The sequence below is a fragment of the Phalacrocorax carbo genome, chromosome 1 (genome assembly GCF_963921805.1).
Source record: "Phalacrocorax carbo chromosome 1, bPhaCar2.1, whole genome shotgun sequence".
In the NCBI taxonomy this organism is placed as follows: Eukaryota; Metazoa; Chordata; class Aves; order Suliformes; family Phalacrocoracidae; genus Phalacrocorax; species Phalacrocorax carbo.
In genome coordinates, this window is record NC_087513.1 from 8404626 (window position 1) to 8428094 (window position 23469).

At 43.4% G+C, this 23469-nt stretch overlaps 1 protein-coding gene and 1 long non-coding RNA gene across 2 annotated transcripts in view; both read right to left on the reverse strand.

Moving 5' to 3' along the window:
- The window catches only part of LOC135311977 (uncharacterized), a 69994-nt gene extending 66733 nt beyond the window's left edge, over positions 1-3261 (reverse strand). Inside the window, exon 1 of the long non-coding RNA XR_010371568.1 lies at positions 3001-3261. This is a non-coding gene — a long non-coding RNA (uncharacterized LOC135311977). The remainder of the gene's footprint in view (positions 1-3000) is intronic.
- The window catches only part of FRMD4A (FERM domain containing 4A), a 383615-nt gene extending 369159 nt beyond the window's left edge, over positions 1-14456 (reverse strand). Inside the window, exon 1 of the mRNA XM_064443502.1 lies at positions 14397-14456. Coding sequence (XP_064299572.1) covers positions 14397-14441 — 45 coding nt within the window. The 5' untranslated portion in view covers positions 14442-14456. The remainder of the gene's footprint in view (positions 1-14396) is intronic.
- Positions 14457-23469: the final 9013 nt, after the last annotated feature.

Sequence of the window (23469 nt, forward strand, 5' to 3'; positions counted from 1 at the left end):
AAGATCACCCCACAGGACGCCACTCCACATTCCCTGCAAGCTTAATTTTCATCTACACTTACCTTGACTTCTGTCTCGTGAAGGCTTCTTTCCCCACGCCTGGAAGAGATTATTTTTAAGAAAGACAAAGACCTCCTAGGACAAGAGAGCCATCAATTTCTCCTTCCCAGCAAAGCCCTTCATACTCCTAAGGGAAACTTCTGATGGGAAGCATTCCCTAAAACTGGGGAACATAGTATTAATGTGTAGAAACAAAAATAACATTTATTTCAGCAGTGGCCTCTATCTTGAGGCTCTTTGCATTAGGTTTTAGATTAGAATATTGACAAAACCCAACCTAACCTGAAAAGGGATTTAAAGATCTAATACTGCCTCTCTTGTACTCACCAATTTAGGACACAGTACAGCTCATACTTGCTGCTTACCAGCAGGACACCTTCAGATAATTTGATTCTGGCAATAGCATAACCCTTTTTCTAATCATGGCAGACTCCCCCACCAGTTGTGCTCTGGAAGCCCTCGCTACGGTGTCTCGCACCGTGGTGCCTTTGTAAATGCTGCAGCTCATAGCTGCCACGTACAGCACTACATGATAAAAATTAAGACACTTTATGTGAAGCTTTGAACCCTTCTCTGAGGGGAAGCTGCCTTCTTATTTAGACTGGCAGAACCAGAATTGAATCTAATAAATCTGTAGTGGAAGAGACGTGGAGGAGAGAAAACTTTTTTCTTCCCACAAGGAGGTCCTTCCAGCCCGCTGCCTGGAGGAAGGAGGGACTAGTCCCTTAGGATTGCTCACACGTTTTTGGAGATCCGATGGGAATCACAAGCTGCAGTTTGTTAACACACAAAATAAACTGAGCAGAACTGCAGAGGGCCAAAACCACTTTAAAGGCATCTAACAAAAGTATATTGTCACCTGCAGGTGATGTCTTCAGAGGAAGGAGGTGTCACCAGAGCTGCCACTAGGCAGCTGCCATCTGGATGGCTAGTAGGTGCCATTAACCAGCCAAGCACGCCCAGATATGTTGCTTTGGTTTCCATGGTGACATTTCAGCCCTGAAGTAGGAAATCTCCACCACTGGCTCTCCTAAGCCTGTGGAGACATCAGCTTTCAGGAGGGGTCCATATCTTAGTGTCTCAGAGCATATTCCCCTCTCCTGCCAGGACCACAAGGAAAGGAAGGAACCAGAAGGCAAATCTATTCACTGAGTTCGTCCTAAGTCTCCTGGTTTGGGAAGCACTCGGCTGGATGACAGGTCCTGTGGTCCATACCCCTGCTCCCTGGATGGGTTCTCCACTTTTCCTAGCACCCTTTTTGTATAAACTCAAATGCACTGCAGGAGCTGTTACTGTCTCCCCCTGCATTCCCACTCCCAAATGGCTACTGCAACCTCTTGCCTCCACTTCTATGGTCTCTTAGTCCTCCATGCTACTGGAAGGAAAGCAGTTCCACATATTCAAGTCAATTTTTAGGAACTGCAAAGCTGATAAGTATTAAATTAAGATTAATTTTGACCCTTTTCATTTGAACAAAAGTGTAAGTTTGTCATTGGAGTTTCATTTTTAAGCATGTGAGTTAAACGGTGGTAGAAATCTCATTTTGTTGACTCTCTGTGTTAACAGGAACTGAACACACTTCAGACAGTCAGTGACCAACATTTAAGATAATTTTCTCTATGGCTGATTTATTTATCTGCAGAACAGTGCAATCAAGAGAACAAGCCATGTTTCAGCCAAGGGGGTAGCAGTGAGACAACAATGGTGCCGAGTTAGCAGATGCATGTCACGGGGAGATGCTCAACTGCTCCTCACAAGATCTGGGAACCCAGTTTTATGCTGCCTCTGTATCTGGGCAAGTTTCCAGCTCCCTTTAATCACAGTTCAGTCCCCTCTGCACATCCTTCTCTATCAGGCAGTCTCCTAATTTCTTGTGTGCTTCCTAACATGATCCAGGCTCAGCCCGAGCATGGCTTTACACATGCTGTGAGAATGCAACCTTCCCCTTTGCAAGTCACCTTCTCTGTAAGTATAAACTTAACCTGAAGGTGAATCTTTATGCAACAAGCATATCCAAAAGTTTGTTAGACGAATCAAAGAAAGGTACTGGAAATAAGAAAAATAAATAAAATTAAAATAAATTTAAAATAAAATAAAATAAAATAAAATAAAATAAAATAAAATAAAATAAAATAAAATAAAATAAAATAAAATAAAATAAAATAAAATAAAATAAAATAAAATAAAATAAAATAAAATAAAATAAAATAAAATAAAACCCACAAGAACACACAAGCAATAGTGTGAAGTTTCTCACCTTCAAGTGTTGTCATGTCTGCACATCAAAGAGCCCAACTAGACCTCAAAAGAAGCTATATAGGTAAAATTAACCACACATTGTGCCGTAGCTGGATTTCTGTTTGTATTTATCAAAGAGCACCCAGCATGTTTGTAACTGAGCATCTCATGGAGAAAAGCAGTTCTTCTCCCTACTTCAAATGTTTAACAGCACTAAAATAGTCAGATTTAAGGTTTCTCCTGGGCTGCGTCTCTGTGGTGGGTTTAACTTGGTGGATTTCTTCAGACAGCAACAGACATCTGAAAGGAAACCTGAACACGACGAGACTAATCTGCAGTGCAATGCAGCCCCATTCCCTTAGATCTGACTCCATCTCCCCTCCCCAAATCATCCCCTGCATCCCCTGTGCTTTCCTTCTCTTGCAAAACGGGAACAAGCTGCAACAAAATGGGCCTTGGTTTCTCTGAGCACCTGGAGAGCTGACTTTTCCTGTGAGCCAGGCACTGGCTTAAGAAATGATTACTCAAAATGTCACATGCAGCAAAGCTAGATTCAGAGTCTATATCACCAATTTTTCTTTCCTTTGAAGCTGAATGTAAAGCCCTGGACAATCATTGCCGCTTCATAGTGAGTTTAACTAATGTGCTGAAAAGCCACTGCTGTCAAAAAGGAGGGCAGCAATATAAAATAGAGCCACTAACCTTCTGCCATTGAAGTCACTGGTCACGTTTGTTTTTATTTCAGCATGAGCAGATTCAGGTCTAGAGTATTCTCAGAAGGAGAATCTCAGAAGCCAGTCACAGGGTAAAATGAAAAATGAACACCTGCTGATTGATCAAGATTTTAGTGATTGCATTTCCTAAAAATAATGACATTGGGAAAAAAAAAAAAAAAAAGAGGTAGCACATCTCTGTTTTCCTGAATGTTCAGAATTCACTGCTGTGGTTTCTCTCTGGTTTTTATTTAAATAGTCTTTGCCCTAGAGAATATAGTTCCTTTGATGTTACGGTTGACCTTTTGGGTTTACTCTGCATACAGTTTTTCCCCTGAAAAAGGTTCCCATCTCAGCAAAAAAAGGAGGGAAAATAAATCCAACTCTTTTCCTTTAATGCTAGCTACAGCTTACATGTAAATCAGTGCACAAAGGTAACCAGATCTGGGATCAGCATTTTAAGTTTTCCCAACAAGCTTTCCCATATTAATCCATTAGTCTACAGGAATAAGCCACTCCTTTTAAAAACTTATTTCTTACTTACTCACTGGATTCCTGTAAGATTTTGGCTTAGCTAAATGTAAATTATCTTTTAATGAATCCATCTTCTGAGTATTAAGGATGGTAGTGACACTTCTGGTAGGGAGCACGTGAGCAGGAAAATTCTCACATGGGTTTTTAGGATGATACTGTATAAACAATTACAGCATTCAATGTCTGCAGAAAATCAAGTGGCAAATCAGCAGTGAATATCAATTATACATCTGCTGCATCGCAGAGGCAGATGGCACTTTAATTGTACATCCGAAACATTATGGACAATTTTCCCCACCACAGCCTTATTGAAATGGTGGCTTTAGCACCTAAAAATATCAAGGCAATGACTCATCTAAGAATTCATTTCAGTTTGAAAATAAGTATTCCACCAGTAAACCAATAATATTCAACAAGATTCATGGCTTGTATGCAGCAACCGTGATATCTTGATCCAGGTAAAAACTTTTATTGATGAAAAGCAATAGGGCAACTGTACGGGTCACACCACTCAGCTCAGAGTGCGAAATTGTTAAAGAGTTTGAAGATCAATGAGCCAAATTCTTTTGACTGCATCTGTAGAAATTGGAAATGTCATGGAGATAAGTAGAATAATATGGATTTACACTCTTCTCCCAGCTTGATCCTAGGAGAAGAAAGATCAGATCCTTCTTCCTCAGACAGGAATGGTTTTCTGCAGTGGGGGAACTTCTATGGAACTTAAACTCAGCTATAGCTACTGACCATGGAGAAACCAGTTGACATCAGCCTATGTATGGAACAACTCTGGCTGCTCAGAGAGAGTTGTGTTAATGCACAAATACCAGAAGTGTTGTGAAAGCTTACTTAATTAAAGATTATTAAAAATGAAAACTGACTGCTGTCTTATTCAGAGACGACTATATATTATTCTATTTGCCTAGACACTGGCAATCGAGTCACCCCTGCTTTATTACATATGCACAATAATACAGATTGTAATAGGATTTGTTCCTTACTCCCAGTATGTACAAACCTGCTGTTTTTTATTTGTCTGCGTGGTCACACAGTCTTAAAATGTCCAGTAACTCTCCAACATCAGTTTACATTTCATCATGCAAGTGGATAGCACTCATTTCCTCCTCTCCTCCCCAAATACAGTTGGAGCTAGCCACAACAGAGACATTTTATTTGCAATGAGAGCACGGATGCATTTTCTTGGGAGAAATGTAGAAAATTAATGACTGAAACCTGTATTTGGAAGTGGTATCTCAGGTAAATCACTAAACAGAAGAGACAAATCAAACAGGAACATTCAAAACAGAATCCACATCCGAGACACCATGCACCTCTGGACTTTGCAGTTAGGTTTAATTCCTACTGGTGAATCAAAGCTCTCAGGGAAATTTAACATGGGTGATTCTTTAATTAGCTCGTCAAATTTAAATGGTGCATCCAAAAAAGAGAAACTCCTTTAAATGACCTAAGTACTACCTGACCAAAGAAGTCTAGCAGTAAAACTTTGATGAAAGAATGGGTCAAAATATTCCCACAATACAAACACATTTGTGTTGGAACCACTGTAAGCAGCATGGCTATTTTGTTTCTTCGTGCAGGGCAGTGGAAAGCAGAGACTACATCTGACATTAGATATGGAGGAGGAAGAGAATTCACGAGGAACAATCCATCACTGGAAGACTCTGAAAAAATAAGCCTTTGCTTATATACTGCAGTAAGGATGGTGACAAAATGAGTTTCTGTATCCATCAAGAGGGCAATACAGGTCTCTTCATATAGAATTAAACTCCTGACTCCAAAACAAAATTTCCAAGTGGGGAAAGAAACACACTTCTAGGAACTTCAGCAGGCTACAAAACTTCCCCACCATTTGGTTGTTGTTTTTTTTTTTTTTTTGTGCCATCATTGTGTCTTCTGCTGTCTGTAATTTTGTCTATGTAGAGCTGAAGTGCTTCCTCTCAATCTCATTAAAGCCAGCGGTCTCAGAATACTGATTCAAGGACTTTTGTCCGTGTGAAATACTCTATTTTAAACACATGATTAGGGAAAACAGCTTTCAACATAAAGCTGTATTTAATATAGTAAATAAGTGTTATGAGCATCTTTTTAAGACAAGGTACTAAAAAATGTGTTTTCATTATTCTTTTGGTTTCATTAGCACTTTCTTTGTCTTTAACTAGAAAATAAGAAATTCTCAACCACACCAGTCTGCCAGGGGAGGAAATACTATTAATCCTTCTTAGAACTGACATTTTTAAATTTTAGTTTTCAGTGGAAATATCACCCTGCTGCTCTGGGGACCCTGACCTACAGAGCAGTTTGAGGGACAGCACAAAAACAAATCTCCCTATAGCTCCTGCTTGAGCTGGAAGTTAGAAGCCCATCTGGAGGCAGGAGGATAACTAGAACAAAGGCTAGTTTTCATGAGAAGGCTGCTTTTGGTCCATCACCAAAATCCTGGCAACTCAATCCAAGCCTAAGATATCAGGACACAAATACCACGGGTCGAACCTGTATCAACAACCACCCCATTTGCCCCACAGCCACTGCCCAGTGTCCACGCCTTGCTAATGACGCCAACATGAGGGATCAGTTGGGTTTTTGCTCATTGTCCAGCCCCCTGCGATTGCCAGTAAGAACGTAACCTGTGCCAATCCTTTGGGAAGGCCAACATTTTTGGACACATAAAGCTAGATGATCATCCTCTCAAACACTTCAATTAATTGGCTTCTGTTTTTAAGAAAGTGGGCAAGCTCTAATCCCCTGAAAATCAATGTAAATGCAGAATTATTGGGAATAGTCTTTGCTCCCAGATCTCTGAAATGAGACCAGGACAAGGAAAATGGGTTTTTGAGAAGCTCATGCTGACTTATTTCTATTATAATAGCTTATATAACAGCAGTAATAATGACCTTCACTAGACATTTCCTTGAGTACTAATGACCTGGCGTTAATGGCCCAAGGCATAGTTTTATGCAGTCAACTATCACAGCCAGCAATTAATTACCAGGAAATACAGTGTGCTTTGACCACTACGGCTCAATTAGCCGCATATTACTCAAAAATGAAAAACATTTCAATCTTATTTACTGTGAAGCTGTCCCAGATTTTAGTTTGTTATATTGGACTAAAAAAAGCCTGAATCTATATTAAGCCAAACATATGTTCTACAACACTCCCCCATTAACTTCACAAAAATTATGGGGAGCCAAAGCCGAGTGTCTTGCAATATGAGGATCATCACAGCCTGCCCACAGATAGAAAAATATTGTGGAGCAAGGCTCTGCGTGAATTCTACTTCTGCACTAGCAAAACCTCCCTAAAAATTATGTCCAGCTCTCTGGTGACTGTAAATGGATTGAGACAGCAAAGGACGCACTGCAGAGAGCAACCCTTCATTGGCAAGAGCTGGGCAGCACGTGTTGCGGTAAGGACAGGAAGGGGAAAGGATATGATGTTTTTACTAAATTGTGTGATCCTCCAATATCTCTGTAACTCATTTACAAAGAATATCAGGGTAGGTTATTTTTGCACCCAGCTTTATGCTCTCCCAGTTTACTTCCATTCATTACAGTTTATTATTTCAGCAAGGCTTTTGCAACATGCCCTGAAAACAAAGCATCTTGGGCTCAAGTCTCAGTGCTCCTGGTCAGTTGCTGGTATTTCAGCATGATCACTAGCTCTTTGGAGACCTGCAAAGCTAAGGCCAGGCACTAGAACTAGCACTAAGAGGTGCTGGCTGTAATCCCATGAAATTGCAAAAAAAACTGATAAGATGTTGTGTGTAGATCCATTCCTCTAAATAGGTTTCTGGCATTCATTATGGCTTTTTTTTTTTTTTTTTCCATGAAATACAGACTCTTCTGTGGGTATCTTCATGTCTAGGAGGCTTCTCAAGAAAGATCTGGTACTGCACTGCCCTCCAGCAAGGCATTGGAAACACCACTTGCTCTCAGGCATTGCTGCTGGACAAGTGTGTGCTACCAGGGCTCTCGGTAGGACTACCTAATACAATATGACCCTTCAAAAAGGCAAGCAGGAGCCCCGTTTCACATGCTTTGAGAGTTTCAGCTTCAGGCCAACCCAATAATTCATTTAAACAAGGAAATTCAGATCACTTGAAGGTGATGATGGGTTCAGGTTAGTTTGATATGCAGTGCTGTTAAAAACTGTGAAGTGACTGATTTAAACCCACTTCTGCAAGCTCCTGCACTTGTTGATATTTAAAAGCAGAGCTAATTAAGACATGTGGGGGCAAAATAGGTGCATCAACCCGGAGGGGTGCAGGGGAAGGCTTGCCAGTGACGGCAGGGGTGGAAACATCCGTGCCCCAGCAGCATTTATGGTGGCTGTGGAGAGCTGGGGATAGCATGCCAGATGGGGAGAGCCCAAAACTCGGTCCAGTTCCTCTGACTGGCCCCACATCCAGCCGGTGGCTTCCATTTTCAGTGAGACACATGAAACAAAGCGCCCATTGCTGGTGCTGGCAGGCCCTGCGAGCACCCACAGGACCAGCCCCCTGAGAATAACAGCTATAGGCACCAAATCACAAAAATCTGTATTTTCATGGGCTGTGCAGGGGAAGGATCCAGGCAGGACTTTTGCACGTCTCCGAGCCCTGATGTTCTAACTGCACTAACCTGTCAGAGGGCTGGAGTGTTGCCACTCTGAGAGATTATGAGTACGGTAATTACAGAAGTGTGACATTTATAACCAGAAGGCAAAGAATTGAAAAATTGCAATCACCCAATATTACAAGTCCTTCCTATGTATTTGCAGCTATTCATAGTCTTGCATTTTAATTGTGCCAATTGCAGTATTTTTAACATTTTCTTTTGGTTTAGGGATATCAGTCAAGTTTTCCAATGCATTTTATTTTAAAAAAGTCAGAGTGACATTATTCTTTTATATGTTATCAAAAGGAGTTGTCATATTTAGTGATCTTTTTAATCTGTTAATATATTACGTTCCTCCTAATTGTAGAAAGGCTCCAATTAATCATAATGATCATTTACTCAAGTGCCCACTAATTCTCTTCTACAAATAGCGATGCTCTATAGCATCATTAAAAAAAAGATCAATGGCCACATCTCTGATGAGATAATTTTATCAGTCATTCAGAATGAGCAGTTGGAACCAAAAGCACAAGCCATATTCATACTAAAAAAAAAAGATAATAAACCAGTAATCCCTCTTACTCCTGTTTTAAAGCATAGTAATAAATGGGAGAATTCATATGTACAAACATTATGTTCTGCTTCTTCTACAGCATATTCATGTGAAGGGACAAGGAAAAGAAAATTGATGGCATGCACCGGAGCAGAATCGAAGGGATAACGATTTTGTAGTCCTGCAGCTCAGATGGGTAAAAGGTGACATCCACCACAGGGAAGCCAAGAGTAATCCTGGGAGCGTTTAATCTCATTCAGCTGAATTAAATCACGGTGTTTGAAGTCTTACTGCAAGTTTATGGAGGCATATAGTAAAGTTCAAATACAATTCAGTGCTACAGTGCAATCGACAAGAAATGGCTAAATTCTTGGTCCAAGGCAGCAAGCCGCCACAAAGCACTGAGCAGGAATTTGCTACTCTCATCCCATCCTCCAAAACAGCAACCAGCACAGCTCAGCTATTTGCCGCTTGTGAAGCCCATTATCAAATTACTGCCTGGCTGGAGCGAGGAAGGAGCTGGGGAGGAAGGGAGATTCCTGCCAGCACAGCTCCTCCCCAGCGACCGCCGGGTGCCGTGGCGCATTATCGTCTCCTGCCTAGACCTTCTGGGAAGGCTGCGGATGAAGCCCACACACCTGCCTGGTGGAAATATCTGCAAAAGGAGCACGGAGAGCGCTGCATAATCACCTCCCCTCACTGTTCAAGTATCCCCACAGACCTTATTTTGGGCATGAAGCTGAAGAGGGCCAGATGTCAGTGGTGCAGATGATTCCTGGGGGGAGGCATTATTCATTCCTAAGCAATGCTGCTTACACCCAGACCCGTGTAAGGGTCACACACTGCTGACACGTCACACTGCTTCAACATCAGATTGGCATTGCATTAACCCCTGCTCCGTGCAATGGCAAGAAATGGGTGGGTTTTGTTTTTGCAGAAGGAGCATGCCAAACATAGCTTGCCTTCCAGGTCAATGTTGTCTGTAGATGAGGTCACAGCAAGGAGGTTTGAATGTCAAGGGCTTTTGCATACTGTCAACATAGAGATAATTTAAGCCTGAGATGAGAGAGGCAGAAAATGACTTCATCCTTCCACTGTAAACTTGCTTCTCCCAAAGGCTTTAATACGAACCTCCAAGCCGAGCTGCTCTACTGCAATCTGTCTAGAGGTTTGAGTGGGACAGAACATAGCTTTATGGTGTGGGCAGTCGGTCCTAGGTCTAAACGGGGCTTAGAAGCTCTATATCTTTTTAGTTAGTTACCGAATTTGCCTTCACATGGGCAGACTTCAGCCATAAAAACTTAGCGGTCAAATAATTTATGAAATACCAGAATACTGTCAAGTCCAACACCCCAGAAGCCAGCCAAGCAGGGCATGGCCCTCATAGCATTTAGTAAGGATACAGTTAAATCTCTGAGTGTGTTTTAAGGGTAATCCTACAGAGTTCAGTGCTACGCTTTGGAAGAATGACCAGATCAAGTACACTCATGTTGTTTTAACAACTCTAATGTAGCTTTGCTTAAGGGATAAAAGAATGATTCAGGAGAACCCTTTTTAAAGGGAGGACTGGAAGCACAGCAGCAAACTGGGATTTTCAGTGGACAATGACACTCAGATGCCAATTATTTATGCTAAGGTTTAGAAACGGAGCAGTTTTCACACGTCCTTCTTTTGCAGGTGCCTTCCTTAGACATCCCTTGCAATGCCTTCAACCTAGCAGAACAAGGAAATACCGAGGCCAGCAGCCCCCATGGTGGGCTGACCAGCCAATTTCTTGCTCTTCATCCTGGGCATCATGAACACCACAGTCTGAGTTAATGCTCCAAATTCTCTGTTGATAGCCTTTTCTCCCTTGAACTATAGAGGTAACTGAGTCCCATATAGTGAGGGTCACCTAGGATGTCTCACATCCACCTCTATTCCAGCCTCAGCTTTGAATGCAGCTCAGACACAAAATAATGAATTTTACAGCGTGAAAGCATCATGCAGTCCCCTGAAATGAAAGATGCTTCTCCAAACACAAGCAGTTACCATTACTTTACAAGTCCACTTGTTTTCTAAATAGTGCATTGTTATTTCTTCAAGGAAAGCATTTATATATACAGACCAGAGAGAGCAAAGGTGGATTATAAATAGAGCAAACCTTCAATTTGATGGAGGGTGAGAGGAGCTAGCTGGAGCTAGCTTTTCCGGAAACAGAAAACGATGCTCCTCTTCCCTACCATTTTAAGATCATTTTGGACTAATTGGTATACACTGAGCTGTATACCTTGCTCGTCTGAACCTGTATTGCCATTTAACACAGATTAATTAGTGCTAGTGTTATGACCTACAGCAGTTTGAAGGTCAAGTCCCTAAGATCTATTTTCATGAGTCATAGTAGCACTGTTTCAAGAGACAGCAGGTATCATAACTGGTGTCTCTTAAAATTGTGCTGTTAAAAACTGCACAATAAATATGTCTGCATCTTTAAAATTTTACAATATAATAACAAGATAGACATAAAATCCTACTGGTATTGCACTTACTCCCATCAGCATTAATGATCTTAACACAGCAGGTGTTATCATTCCTAACAAGACACGGTATTTGCTATTTCATGCTTAGATGCTCCCTCCTCTTAGTTCACAGAAGCTGAGGAAGCTCTGTTTTAATGATTTGATAATGCCACAGGCAGAGACACTTTGGGCACAGTTTAGCCCAATTTCCTCCATGCTGAACCAGGCAACGTCCCTCATCTGCTGTGATCTCTGGAGCAAGGTAAAGGCAGGAGTCCTACAAGACCAGGCACAATCTAATATTTTTATGTTAGGAAAATACATGTTTAAAACTGAAATTCTCCTTCATTGAGCCTTTTCCCCAGCCTGGGAGAGAAAAAAAAAAAAATACCCACTAAGAACAGGAAAAAAACCCACCTGAGTATTAAACTGTGTAGAAAACAAGATAGAAATAAAACCAGATTAATTTCAGATTAATTTGTTGTATGGTCAATATTTATTTCACTAAACTGAAGTAGGAGCTGTCCACCTAAGGCTGCAGGTTCTCCAGCGTTCTGATGGCTGCCCAAGCAATGTGCAACTCCCCGCTGACCTGCCGTCCGGGGGCTGCTTTACGCCACGTCAACTCCATGTCCTGGGTAGCACCTACCAGGCACAGGTAAGTCATTGTGAGCTGTCGCCATGGCTGGCTCCCAGAAATGCCAGCAGTCCCATGTGCAGCTCTCTCTGCTGGGGCATACTGATGCTAGATACACATGTCCTCAAGATGGTCCTTCTATAGGAAGGAAACCTGGAGGTCCCCATTGTTCTTAACTGACCAGAAAGGAGTTTGGGATGATCAGACTCCTAATTTGTGTCACTCAACTCAGTGCATCAAATTCCAGGGAGCTGGTTAATATCTCTGTACCTTGGTTTCTTTACACAAAGTGCTTTGAGGTACCTCATCGAGAAGATCTTTTCAGGCCAAGTATGATGCAGCACTGCCAAATGCTGCTGCTGATTAGGTCTCATAAAAAGCGAATGGTTGGATGCACATTCTGCATCCTATTGCAGAGGAAATGCAGTACTGAAATACGCCTCATCGCTAAAAGAAAACTCTTTCAATGGAGAAAGCCTATCAAAGTATTAAAGGCTACTTCTGTGGACTTCCCGAAGATATCTAATCCTTTAATCTCTGGAGGGTGGCAGTTTTAGAAGAGATACCATTATAGCTGCTCATTGTGGGATGAATTATGCAAGAATTTATTATTGATTCAAGGGGAGACTGCTCAAGCAGGCAATCAAAGCCAAGGCAGAGCAGAGGGGAAAGGATGAGGTTTCTCCAGTTAACTAAACTAAATCACCACCCAAGAAAAATCTAAGGCAAAAGAAGCAGTTCACAAAGTGGAGCATTTTACATACCAAATCACCATTTCCACACCCATGACCAGCCTCTAGTACCAGACTGTCGTGGAGCAGAGCCCAGAGTTACATGAGTCATCTTGCAACCCAGAAATACATCCCCACCACCATCCTCCCAACCATCCACTGGGTCAAAGGCAAGAACCCCTTTGGCTGTGGAACCCCAACCCAACTCTGCCCATCTACACAGGGCTGGGAGACCACAACAGCCCTGCCCATGGCTGGAGATACCTTGTGCCCAGGGTGAGGAGACCTGAGGGGTCCAGGTTATGGGCCAGATCTGTCAAAACACCTGACCCACCTCAAAATGACAACTAGGGCAAGGTCATATAGCTGCAGAAAGCCATGTTTTAAGAGAGATTCGTGGGCAGCTTGGTACTGTACCAGAGTTTGACAAGGTCTGTTCAAGGAGTTCAGAGGTGGGGGAAGGAGAGGTTTAACTTGAGAATTAAGAGGGTAGTGAAACTAAAAGCATGTAAAGCCCAAACAATGACACAGGGGTGACAGGCACCCATCAATTATCTTTGAAAGAGAAATAGAAAGAGGCCATTTAAAAATCCAGGAAGGCTGGAGGTAAGCAAGAAGAAATAAAATGAGCTTACACAGCAAGTCAGCCACTGGCAAATATAAAACAAACCATGTGGAGGCTTAATAGCATGTTCAGCATTTTGAGTAATGAACACAAAATTTGTTTTTCTCAACTTGACCTTTGTTAACAACCTTAGGCACTACAGGGCTATTATCCTGCAGCATTCCCTTTACTAAACTCATCATGTCTCTGAGTGCTAGGGACTATTTCCTAATGCAATCAGAAGAGAGATCAGTAACAATAATTATATAAATATATATGATGCATATATACCTATGCATTCACACACGCACACATGCGCACACACATGCTCTTTGCTTATAACAACTCTCCAGTGGAAACATTACAGTGACATTTAGGCAGAAAAACATCCAGCAGAGATCTGACACTAAAACCATCCTTGATGCTGCTGCATAGAAAATGGCAAAAAGAGTAGGAGAGAGAGAAAAAAATTAAAATCAGTAAAGCTAAAGAACTTCCTAATACCCCACCAAAAGGGCTTATTTTAATTGCAGCAGGACAGTGGCATGTTTCTGGACTCAGCCACATGTTTTGCTAAATAATCTTCTTTAAAATATTATAAATATGCAGAACTTTGAGAAGTAGGTCAGTGGCTCAACATGTTGTAGCAAATAGCTCAGATAAATACTAGTCATTACCCTGTGGTCTGCAGTCAGCAGCAGGTCTGACACACTCTGCAGCTAGTCGAACGGCGATTCACTGCATTAGAGGACCATTCCCCAAATGATACAACGTCTGAGTACCTGGTCGCAGCTAACAACATGCCTCCAGCTGACAGAGAAATCAAACTCTCCCTCTCATCGCTCAAGTTGTCTCACAATCAGCAAGGACAAAAGCAGGAGAAAGCAGAAGGACATGAGAATTCAAGACACTGATATAACGAATAAAATTAAAAACTACAGTTAAGGATAAACCCTGAATGCAGGTGTCAGCTCTGCCAGAAAAGTGACTTCAAAATCCTGCTTTGAACATTGGTCCAGATGCTTTAAAACCCATCGCAGGAGGAACGCCTCCGTGCAAGCACCAGATGAACCCTTTGCAAAGTTCCCCAGGACCTGTAAAAGCCAAGCTGTGGCTCATGCAAAATCCTCCTGTGGATTTGGTGCCCTGAACCCGTGAGGTGCAGCTCCCCTTGCCCACCCCCTCCTTCACAAATGGATTTCAGCAAGCACTTACCATCAGCAAGCTCAGAGCAGATTCAGGAGCACGCTGCACAGCCATCTCCTCTCTTCCTACATACAAATCCTCCCCACGACTCGGTCAGCCCTCGGCCCTCCGTCACGTCAAAGCATCCACAGAGCCCACAGCTAACTGCAGGGAGAGAAACCCCAAATCAGGGTCGGAGAGCATTTGCAAGAGGAGGAGAGGATGGATGAGGGGGTGGGGAGGAGAGGAGGGAAGGAAATAACCTTCTCAGCCAGGGAAAGAAGCTTAAGCTAGGCCAAATTTTACACTAGAGAGAAGAGGAAAATGAAATGGAGAGCCTGCTGGAGAAAGGAGATATCGGGAACTGCAGGATATTTAAAGCTCAAGCACACACCGCCACAGTGAGCAGCAGCAACACAGGACGTGTATCAAACACCTACGTGACAGGTTAGGTCCAAGCCATCCTCCCCCTGCCCCAGCACGCAGACTATAATTAATTGCTTTTAATTGCCACTCTCCTTCCTTCACCTAAATAAATGCCTAGGTAGCATAAAGCTGCCATGTCCCTGACTCTGCATCTTCCTCCCTGCCCTGGCGATGCTAGCGCAGAAACAATGTCAAATATTGCAACGTACCGCTTCCAACAGGGTCAAATCTCTTCTCTCTTCTTGCAAAGACCTGCTTTGCCTGGTTTTGAAAGCAGACGCCTGCATAATACAGACATGAGCAACGAGTGAGAGGAGCCAGAACCAGGAAGCACCTGGCGTTCACTTGAGAGCAACAATTACCTTCATCATATTCGAGCGAGAGCTGGGTTACACAGTGACCCTTCTCACCTTACCCCCCCCCCCCCCCCCCCCCAAAAGAAAGTCTCTTCCTTCTCCTCCTCCTCTCCAAATGGACTCAGCTCCCCGTGGAGCTAACACACTTCCTAGAAACATGTAATTACACAGGCTGTTGTGTTAGCGCTCTGATCACGCTGCCTGTACTGCATGGAAACGGCAGGCAGGCAGCCCCCCCTTCCCTCCCTTCGTGAGGCGACATGCTGCAACCCCCCGCCGAGCTCCTGCGGCTCGGGGGGCCGCAGACGGCTAATTGTGAAAATGTGGCCGGTTAAGACATAAAGACAAATTAGCCTTGAAAATAAGCTCCTTGTTTAAATGATAGCTCTAAATGGAAGATGGTTTTCTGAAAGCCTTTAAAAATAAACAGAGCATCCTGGTAGGAAGGCCAGCACTCTCATGCGGATGTGCCCTGCCAAACCTGTAGGACCCCTATTCTGTAGGGCTCAAAAACCTCCTGGACCTAGTGTATCTACTCTCACCTCTCCTCTGAACAAGCAGCATTTTGGCTTCCTTCCCTAAAACGTTAGGCTTCATGAAATGACAATGTCTGTTCATCTTCCAACTCCCACCTGCACATACTGCCCTGCCCCCCCAGACGATTTTGGAACACAGTTAAAAGTTTCAGACAAATTCAACCAGAGCTGAATTCTCTGACACATGTCATTTTTGCAACTTTTATAGAAACTGGCACCAGGGTAGAAAAGAGAAACAAATTACTGTCTCCACAAAGGCAGCAGCAGTAATCCAGCTTTTGTGCTCTTCAAGCTGCATCTGGCAGGTCAGCTGCGGCATGTACCCCACTGGAGCACTTATTTGCCCAACCTCTTGTTGCTCACTTGTCACCATGTTTTAGCAAAGGGGGCACAGCGACATGGGGGATTGCAGACACTGCCCTAGGAAAGTCATTCAGGACATCTGTGGCAGACCCATACCTCCCAGCATACGACTTTTGAGCCAGGGGACCACCTTTCTGGGCAGGTGTGGATAGCCTGTGGCATATAGAGAAGCTTGGTATTTTCATGTAAATACACAGACCAGTGAAATTCCCCCCACGCTGCAGCACCAAGCCTGGGTGTTGCATGGTGATGGCAGGGGCTTCCTTCCCCCAGTAAGTTTTCCACCAAGAGGTGTGAGAGGTGGAAGCCACTTATACACAGAGGGGACACCTCTCAAGCCAAAGTGTAGACTCACTCATGGGCACACAGGACAGCAGTTTCTGGGGTCACACACACACACCCCCCACCCCCCCGATTTTGGAGGGGTTTGACAGTCAAGGAAAGACTGCTGTGTCACACCTGGGAGTGGCATTTACGGCATTGTTTCTGAGACCTGGCCTCCTTCACTGCAGTGAGCATAGCTCCTGTGAAAGCACATTTATGCCAGCAGCCACGCTTACCTCCACCCTTGGATGTAAGTCTTCTCTATTGATGGAGGACAGGGGCCCAGCTTCTCAAATGCATTAAGGTTCCTGAGCACCAAAGAGCTCTGAGTTCCAGTGATTTGCTTCAATCAGACCAGAGAGCTGAGGCAGAGTTTCACAGTGCTTTCTAACCATAGGGCCCATCTTGGCTGTCTGCAGTGGGTTATTCTTCACCTCACAGTCATCTGAAGATATGAGCTGTATACAATGTGATCTGCTCCTTTCCCTCCAAAGAAGTTTTTCTTCATCCCTGAAGATGAACAGGTTGCTGACTGTTATAAGGAGTGGAGAAACAGGCTACTTAAATGTCTCTTGGAAGGGGAAAATATGCAGAATAAAAGATGAAGGTAAGTTTTAAAAAGATCTCGAGGCATCAAATTATAAAATATGTAACTAAATCTTCGTCAACAGCACCATGACAAATATCCCAAGGCTATTACATTTTTCCCTACTCTAACTCAATCTGAAGGAGGTGGCTGTAGAAACAACACATTCAGTAACTCTCAAGTCTGACAAGCAAAGTTTCTCCTTTGCCAAGTGCTTTTAAAGAACCAGCCTATCCCTACATTTTTGGACTCTGCTAAAATGAAGAATCTGGAAGTGTGGATGCCTCTTCCACCTCAAGCTCCTGAATTCACTCCACAGCTGAGCAGGGTAAAATCACAGTCAAACACTAGGAAAAATTCTAGTTTTTTCCTGAGCTCTGCAAGTCTCAGGGTAATGACCTATGGCTTCAAGGTACACTTGCACACTTACCTACAGGTTTGCCACTTTCTACTATTTAGTTGAAAAAATTTTGTAGTACAAGAGAACAAAAGATTATTCACTGCAGGTTGTCAAGAGATAAGAGTAATTTTTAAAAGGAACTTATTGGATAGATGGTCAAAACTACAGAATTGTGGGTTTGGTTCAAGGCCTATGACATTAGCAAAAGAAAAGAGTTTATTAGCTGTCTTTCCCCCCCCACCCTTAAGAGAAATAGGTACTACAATCGATTAATAAAGTAACCGCTTACAATCACTCAGAGAAAAGAAAACCTACTATGACAAACTCTGGGTTAATTGAAAAATTGATACCAGTAAAGCTCTTGGAGGCTGGTACATATAAAGGGATCCTCCAGTTCCAGTGTTATCACTGGCACTACTTTGGCAGGGATAATATAAGCATAGCTATGCCATGCCATGGTCGGTCACCATCATTACAGCTGGTGGTTGTTGGGGCTGTGATTTGAGGTTGTGGTAATGCAATGTGGTAGGAAAACTCTCTGCTAAAAGCACATGGACATGCAGGACCCGGTAGGCACCTACTGTCCTCAACAGGAGTCATGCCTTTGGAGGCCAGGAAGAAGCAGCCATTATTAATGGTATAAACAAAGGCAATACAGAGCTCGGGGTCAATTGCAAGTCTTGATTTCAGCTTGTATAGAGCTTTTACTTATTATTAAATTTATTTCATGTTTTGTTTCTTCAATGAGCAAACAGGAGCTCTAGTTTTCAGTGAAATGAAAGTAAATTTCCCATGTATTGCTACCTTATATATTTTAATGACTAAAAATAAAAGTCCTTCCTCCAGTCACCTCTGACATTTGTGAGAGACCAAAGTCCTAGTATGAATTTTGATTCACCTTCTTGTATCACAGATGTGTGTTTGAGTGAAATGTTGTCGAGCATATGACAACTGCCAAGAGGTCACTTTTTAAGCAAAGGTATATACAAAGAAAATTTTTTTATCAAGAGGAGTTGAAGTCTTGTATTGGGTTTACAAGGCAAGGTTTTGGTAGCGGAGTGGGGCTACAGGGGTGGGTTCTCTGGGAAGCTGCTAGAAGCTTCCTCCATGTCCAATAGAGCCAATGCCAGCCGGCTCTAAAACAGACCTGCTGCTGGCCAAGGCCGAGCCCATCAGTGATGGTGGTAGCACCTCCATGATAATATATTTAAGAAGGCAGAAAAAGAAAACCTGCACAACAGCAGCTGGGAGAAAGGAGCGCGATGTGAGAGAAAGAACCCTGCAGACACCAAGGTCAGTGAAGAAGCAGGAGCAGGAGGTGCTCCAGGTGCCGGAGTAAAGATTCCCCTCAGCCCTTGGTGAAGACTATGGTGAGGCAGGCTGTCCCCCTGCTGCCCATGGAGGTTATGGTGGAGAAGATATCCACCTGCAGCCCATGGGCAACCCCACACTGGAGCAGGTGGATGTGCCTAAAGGAGGATGTGACCCTGTGGGAAGCCTGCGCTGGAGCAGGCTCCTGGCAGGACCTGTGGTCCCATGGAGAGAGGAGCCCACACTGGAGCAGGTTTGCTGGCAGAACTTGTGACCCTGTGGGGGACCCAGGCTGGAGCAATTAATGAAGACCTGTAGCCTTCAGGAAGGACTCACATTGGAGAAGCTCATGGAGGACTGTCTCCCATGGGAGGGACCCCACACTGGAGCACGGGAAGAGTGTGAAGAGTCCTCCCCTGAGGAGGAAGAAGTGGCAGAGACAACATGTGATGAACTCACTGCAACCCCCATTCTCCATCCCCCTGCGCCACTGAGGGAGAGGAGGTAGGCAAAATCAGGAGTAAAATAAAGCCCAGGAAGAAGGGAGGGGTGGGGGGAAGGTGTTCTAAGACTTGGTTTTATTTCTCACTATTTTACTCTGATTTGATAGTAAATTAAATTAATTTTCCCCCAAGTTGAATCTGATGTACTTGTGGTGGTAACTGATGAGTGGTCTCTCCCTATCCTTATCTCGACCCACAAGCTTTTTGTTATATTTTTCTCTCCCCTGTTCAGCTGAGGAAGTGGAGTGATGAAGCGGCTTCAGTGGGACCCTGGCATTCAGACAAGATCAATCCACCACAAGTCTTTACCTCAATTTACAAGGACTTAAAACAAGTCCTGCTATTGTTTTGGCAGGAAAATAGTCAACAAGTCAATGCTACTACTATAAGCAATGATGTGACCAGAATCACACCCATTTCCAAGACCTTCATGCATCCAAGAAACCAGTGGAGAACCCAACAAGCATCTCTGGAACTTGAGATATATCAAAGTTTATGCCATGCTTGTAAAAAGGGTTAATCTTAAATTTAAAGGACAATGAGCTTTCAGTGGCATGCAAAGAATAGATTATGTGAGAGTATGAAAAGATATCTAAGTTTATTGAATTTCCTTCAGCTGTTCATGTGTGCCTCATGCACCTCAACTGTTTGCTGGAAGTTAGGTGATTAGTTTCAAGTACGTGTTAGTCTCAGAAATCAAACTTGCATTATGAGTGGCCATGGCAGAAGTGCTTCTGCTTTAACCCATAAAGGAGGAACCACTTCATGCAACAAACTGCAGCAAACCAACACAGATGGGATGCCTAAGACGTCTAATCAAGCTATAGAGAATTACACAAAAAGAAATATTCACGTAATTCAAACAGACAAATTTGGGGACCTATGTTTTTCTTCTAGTATATGTTTAAAGAAGATAAAAGCCTGATGCCAACAAGTAAATTATTCATTGTGAATTATTCACTCAAGTTTAAAAAGAAAGATCTCTAATGAACTTATTGCATTAGCTCTTCTCTTTACCTTCCTGTGCTCTCTTCCTTCAACTCAATTGCTCTAAAAATCACTTGTCATGCCCCACAAACAGATCCCAGCAGGACTGGGACTGTTCCTTCTGAAAACTCTCTTAGAAGCTTTTGATAATTATAATTGCAGTGATAAGGATGATTCTCCAAGCTGTCAAAGAAATACTATATAAGAAGAGAAATGTTTTTTCTGGAGCCAGCAGACTGTCAAGTGAAGCCACTGCATGTGGATATATGAGGGGAAGGGTCGCTGGTCAGCCTTTTCCTCCACCAACACTCTCTCTGAAGGGGAAGTTAGTGAAGGGGTCCCTACCAAGTGTTTGGGAAAATATTTTCTTGCCTTCCTCAGTGAGGAGGTATTACAGAAAATATTGCTAGAAAACTATCCAGGTTAGGTGGAAACCTAGATTAAAACACAGGCTAAGAGAAGGATTAATCTTAAATTCGTCTCTCATTTCCAGTTTAGCTGTTGATTGACACATTTCCTTTGCCTTGCTTTTTTTTGGCAACTGTTTACTAAGGAAACAGTGCTGTTCATGAGTGGTATAAACCAGAGGCTCTGCCTCCATCCGAGTGCTGAGTGCTTCCCTGATTGAACTTCTCTGGGTCATTTGTCATTAGAGCTGTGCAAGCAACCTACAGGCTGCTCATTGCCAAGCAGTCCCACTCCCAAGACAACTAATGTTTGAACACTGATTAGCTTGGATAGGCACTGCTTTGGAATAAAAAGTCTTAGAAATATCTTCTTATTGTAAGGACAAGGATGAGATAGACAGAACTTTCCTGATATACCACCATAGCTAGAGGCAGAGATATTTCTGGGACCCTCTGAAGGCACTTCTCCATGACGGTGACAATCACTGGAGAACAAAGATCCTTGCAAGAAAAGGTCATTGCTTACCTGTCCCACAAGTATGAGGGTGAGACCTGGCAAAGCAAGAAGACTAGTCCAGAGTCCCCTAGCAGAGAGCTGCCTGGGCCAGGAAGAGACCTGAGGCTTCTTGTGGTCTCTGTGCCAACCTCAAAGCAATGTGCAGCCTTAGACCACTTTCAAGAGACCTAAGCAAGCCAGAAAATACTCTTGTATGTAAGTGTGAGTATACCATAGTGACATACAAGAAATACATGTCTGAAGTGGGGTGGCTTCCCATCAGAAGCAGTGAATGGACTCTGACGTATGAGCAGACCTACGGCTCTTGCACAAGGCCAGCTGCCTCAGATGCTACTGCCTCTCTCAATTCTGAGGTGAGGTTGGTCTTCTTTTTTCTGCCTCTCAAAGTAAGAAAGACTCCTATCTTCCAGGTCCCCCTTCAGCCAGTGCCGTGCAAGGTTTTGGGAATCCTTGTAGTCTGCGCCTGGTGTCTGGGAGGCAAAGCATCTCCTGCTGAGTTCTGGTTAGTGGGAGCCGACACCCAGTAGCATCTCCTGCATCTCCCAACCATCGGTACTGCCCTTCTGTTCTGAACTCAGTAGGTGATGGGCAGCCTTGGACATGAATTATCGCTGTCCTGAACAGAGCAGGTTTAACCAGAAACAGCGCCTACTGACATCCATGAGCAGCTTTTTCAGCCCACAGCTGGGCTGACCTCTGTAACTGATTGGCGCTCATACATCTCAGACCTATCTATGACTTTTGTCTGAGCTCCCATTCCACAGTATGGCCCCACCCAATTACCACAGCCCACACCGAGCAAGTCAGAAAAAGAGCCCAGTTCCAAGCAAAACTCCGAACTTCCTCTACTTCATTAATCAGCCTATGGCATTTAAACCTGTTGCAAGAAAAGATGTAGATTAAAAGAAAAAACTAACATAAAAGTATTACAAATGCTGACATCCAACATTCTTCCAGCTTGTATTCCATTTAATTTAGCATGCAAGAAATTAACGCTAATCATGCACTGGGACAACCCTAATTTAAAAAAAAACCTGAAGGTTAATAACCAGAAAATAAATATGTCATAACTCAAATATGACTTAATAGTGGTAGAGTAATTAACATTCAATAACCATCTTACTCAGTTTGAAAGCCCAGGGTTTCATACTAGGATTGTTTAATATTAATTTGATATTTATAAAATAATGGCCTCAGCAGACTCAGATATCTTGAGCCCAGGTGAACACAGAGGCCTGACACAGGATGTGGAGTCCGCAAGTGTGCATCACTGCTGCAGTTATATTTGTTTTCTGAAAAGGCATTCCCAGTGTTGTCACATGACCTTTTTGATGCAGGTGGTGGAGGAGCTAATGAGGCAATATGTGCTGCTGGACCTTATACTAACAAAGAAGGTCTGGTTGAGAATATGAGAGTTGGGGGTAGCCTTGGTTGCAGTGCCCATAAGATGGTAGAGTTCAGGATCCTGCATGGTAGAAGCAGGGTGACATGTTGGATTACACCCCTGGACTTTGGGAGAGCTAACTTTGGCCTCTTCAAAAACCTGCTTGGAGGTTAGGGTTCTAGAATTTAGGGTTCCAAGAGAACTGGTCAGTACACAGGTACTACTTCCTCCAAGCTCAAGATCAGTGCACCCCTATGAGGAAGAAGTCACACACAGGAGCCAGGAGATCCACATGGATGAACAAAGGGCTTCTAGAAAATCTCAAATGGAAGAAGGAGGTTTACAGTATGTGGAAAACGGGACTGGCCACTTCGGAGGAATATAGGAATGTTGTCAGTGTAGGCAGAGATGCAACGAGGAAGGGTAAGACCCACTTGGAATTCAATCTGGCAAAGGATGTTGAGGATAACAAGGTTTTTTTCAAGTACATCAGTAGTAAAAGAAAGACTGGGAAAACTGTGGGCCTCCTGCTGACCGAGGTGGGAGACCTGGTGATGGAGGATGCAGAGAAGGCAGAGTTACTGCATGCTGCCTTTGCTTCAGACTCGGCCTTCAGGCATCCCAGTCCCCAGAGGTGAGAGAGAAAACCTGGAGAAAGGAAGACTTCCCCTTGGTCAAGGAGGATTGGGTTAGAGATCATTTAAGCAAACTGGATCCTCACAAATCCATGGGCCCCAAGGGGATGCACTCATGAGTGCTGAAGGAACTGGCAGATATTGTTGCTGAGCCACTCTTCATCCTCTTTGAAAGGTCATGGAGGACAGGAGAGGTGCCTGAGGACTGGAGGGTAGCCAATGTCACTGCAGTCTTCAAAAAGGGCAAGAAGGAGGACCTGGGAAACTATAGGCCAGTCAGCCTCACCTCCAAACCTGGAAAGGTGATGGTGGCCATCTCCAGTCATGTAGAGGACAAGAAGGTTATAAGAAACAGTCAACATGGATTC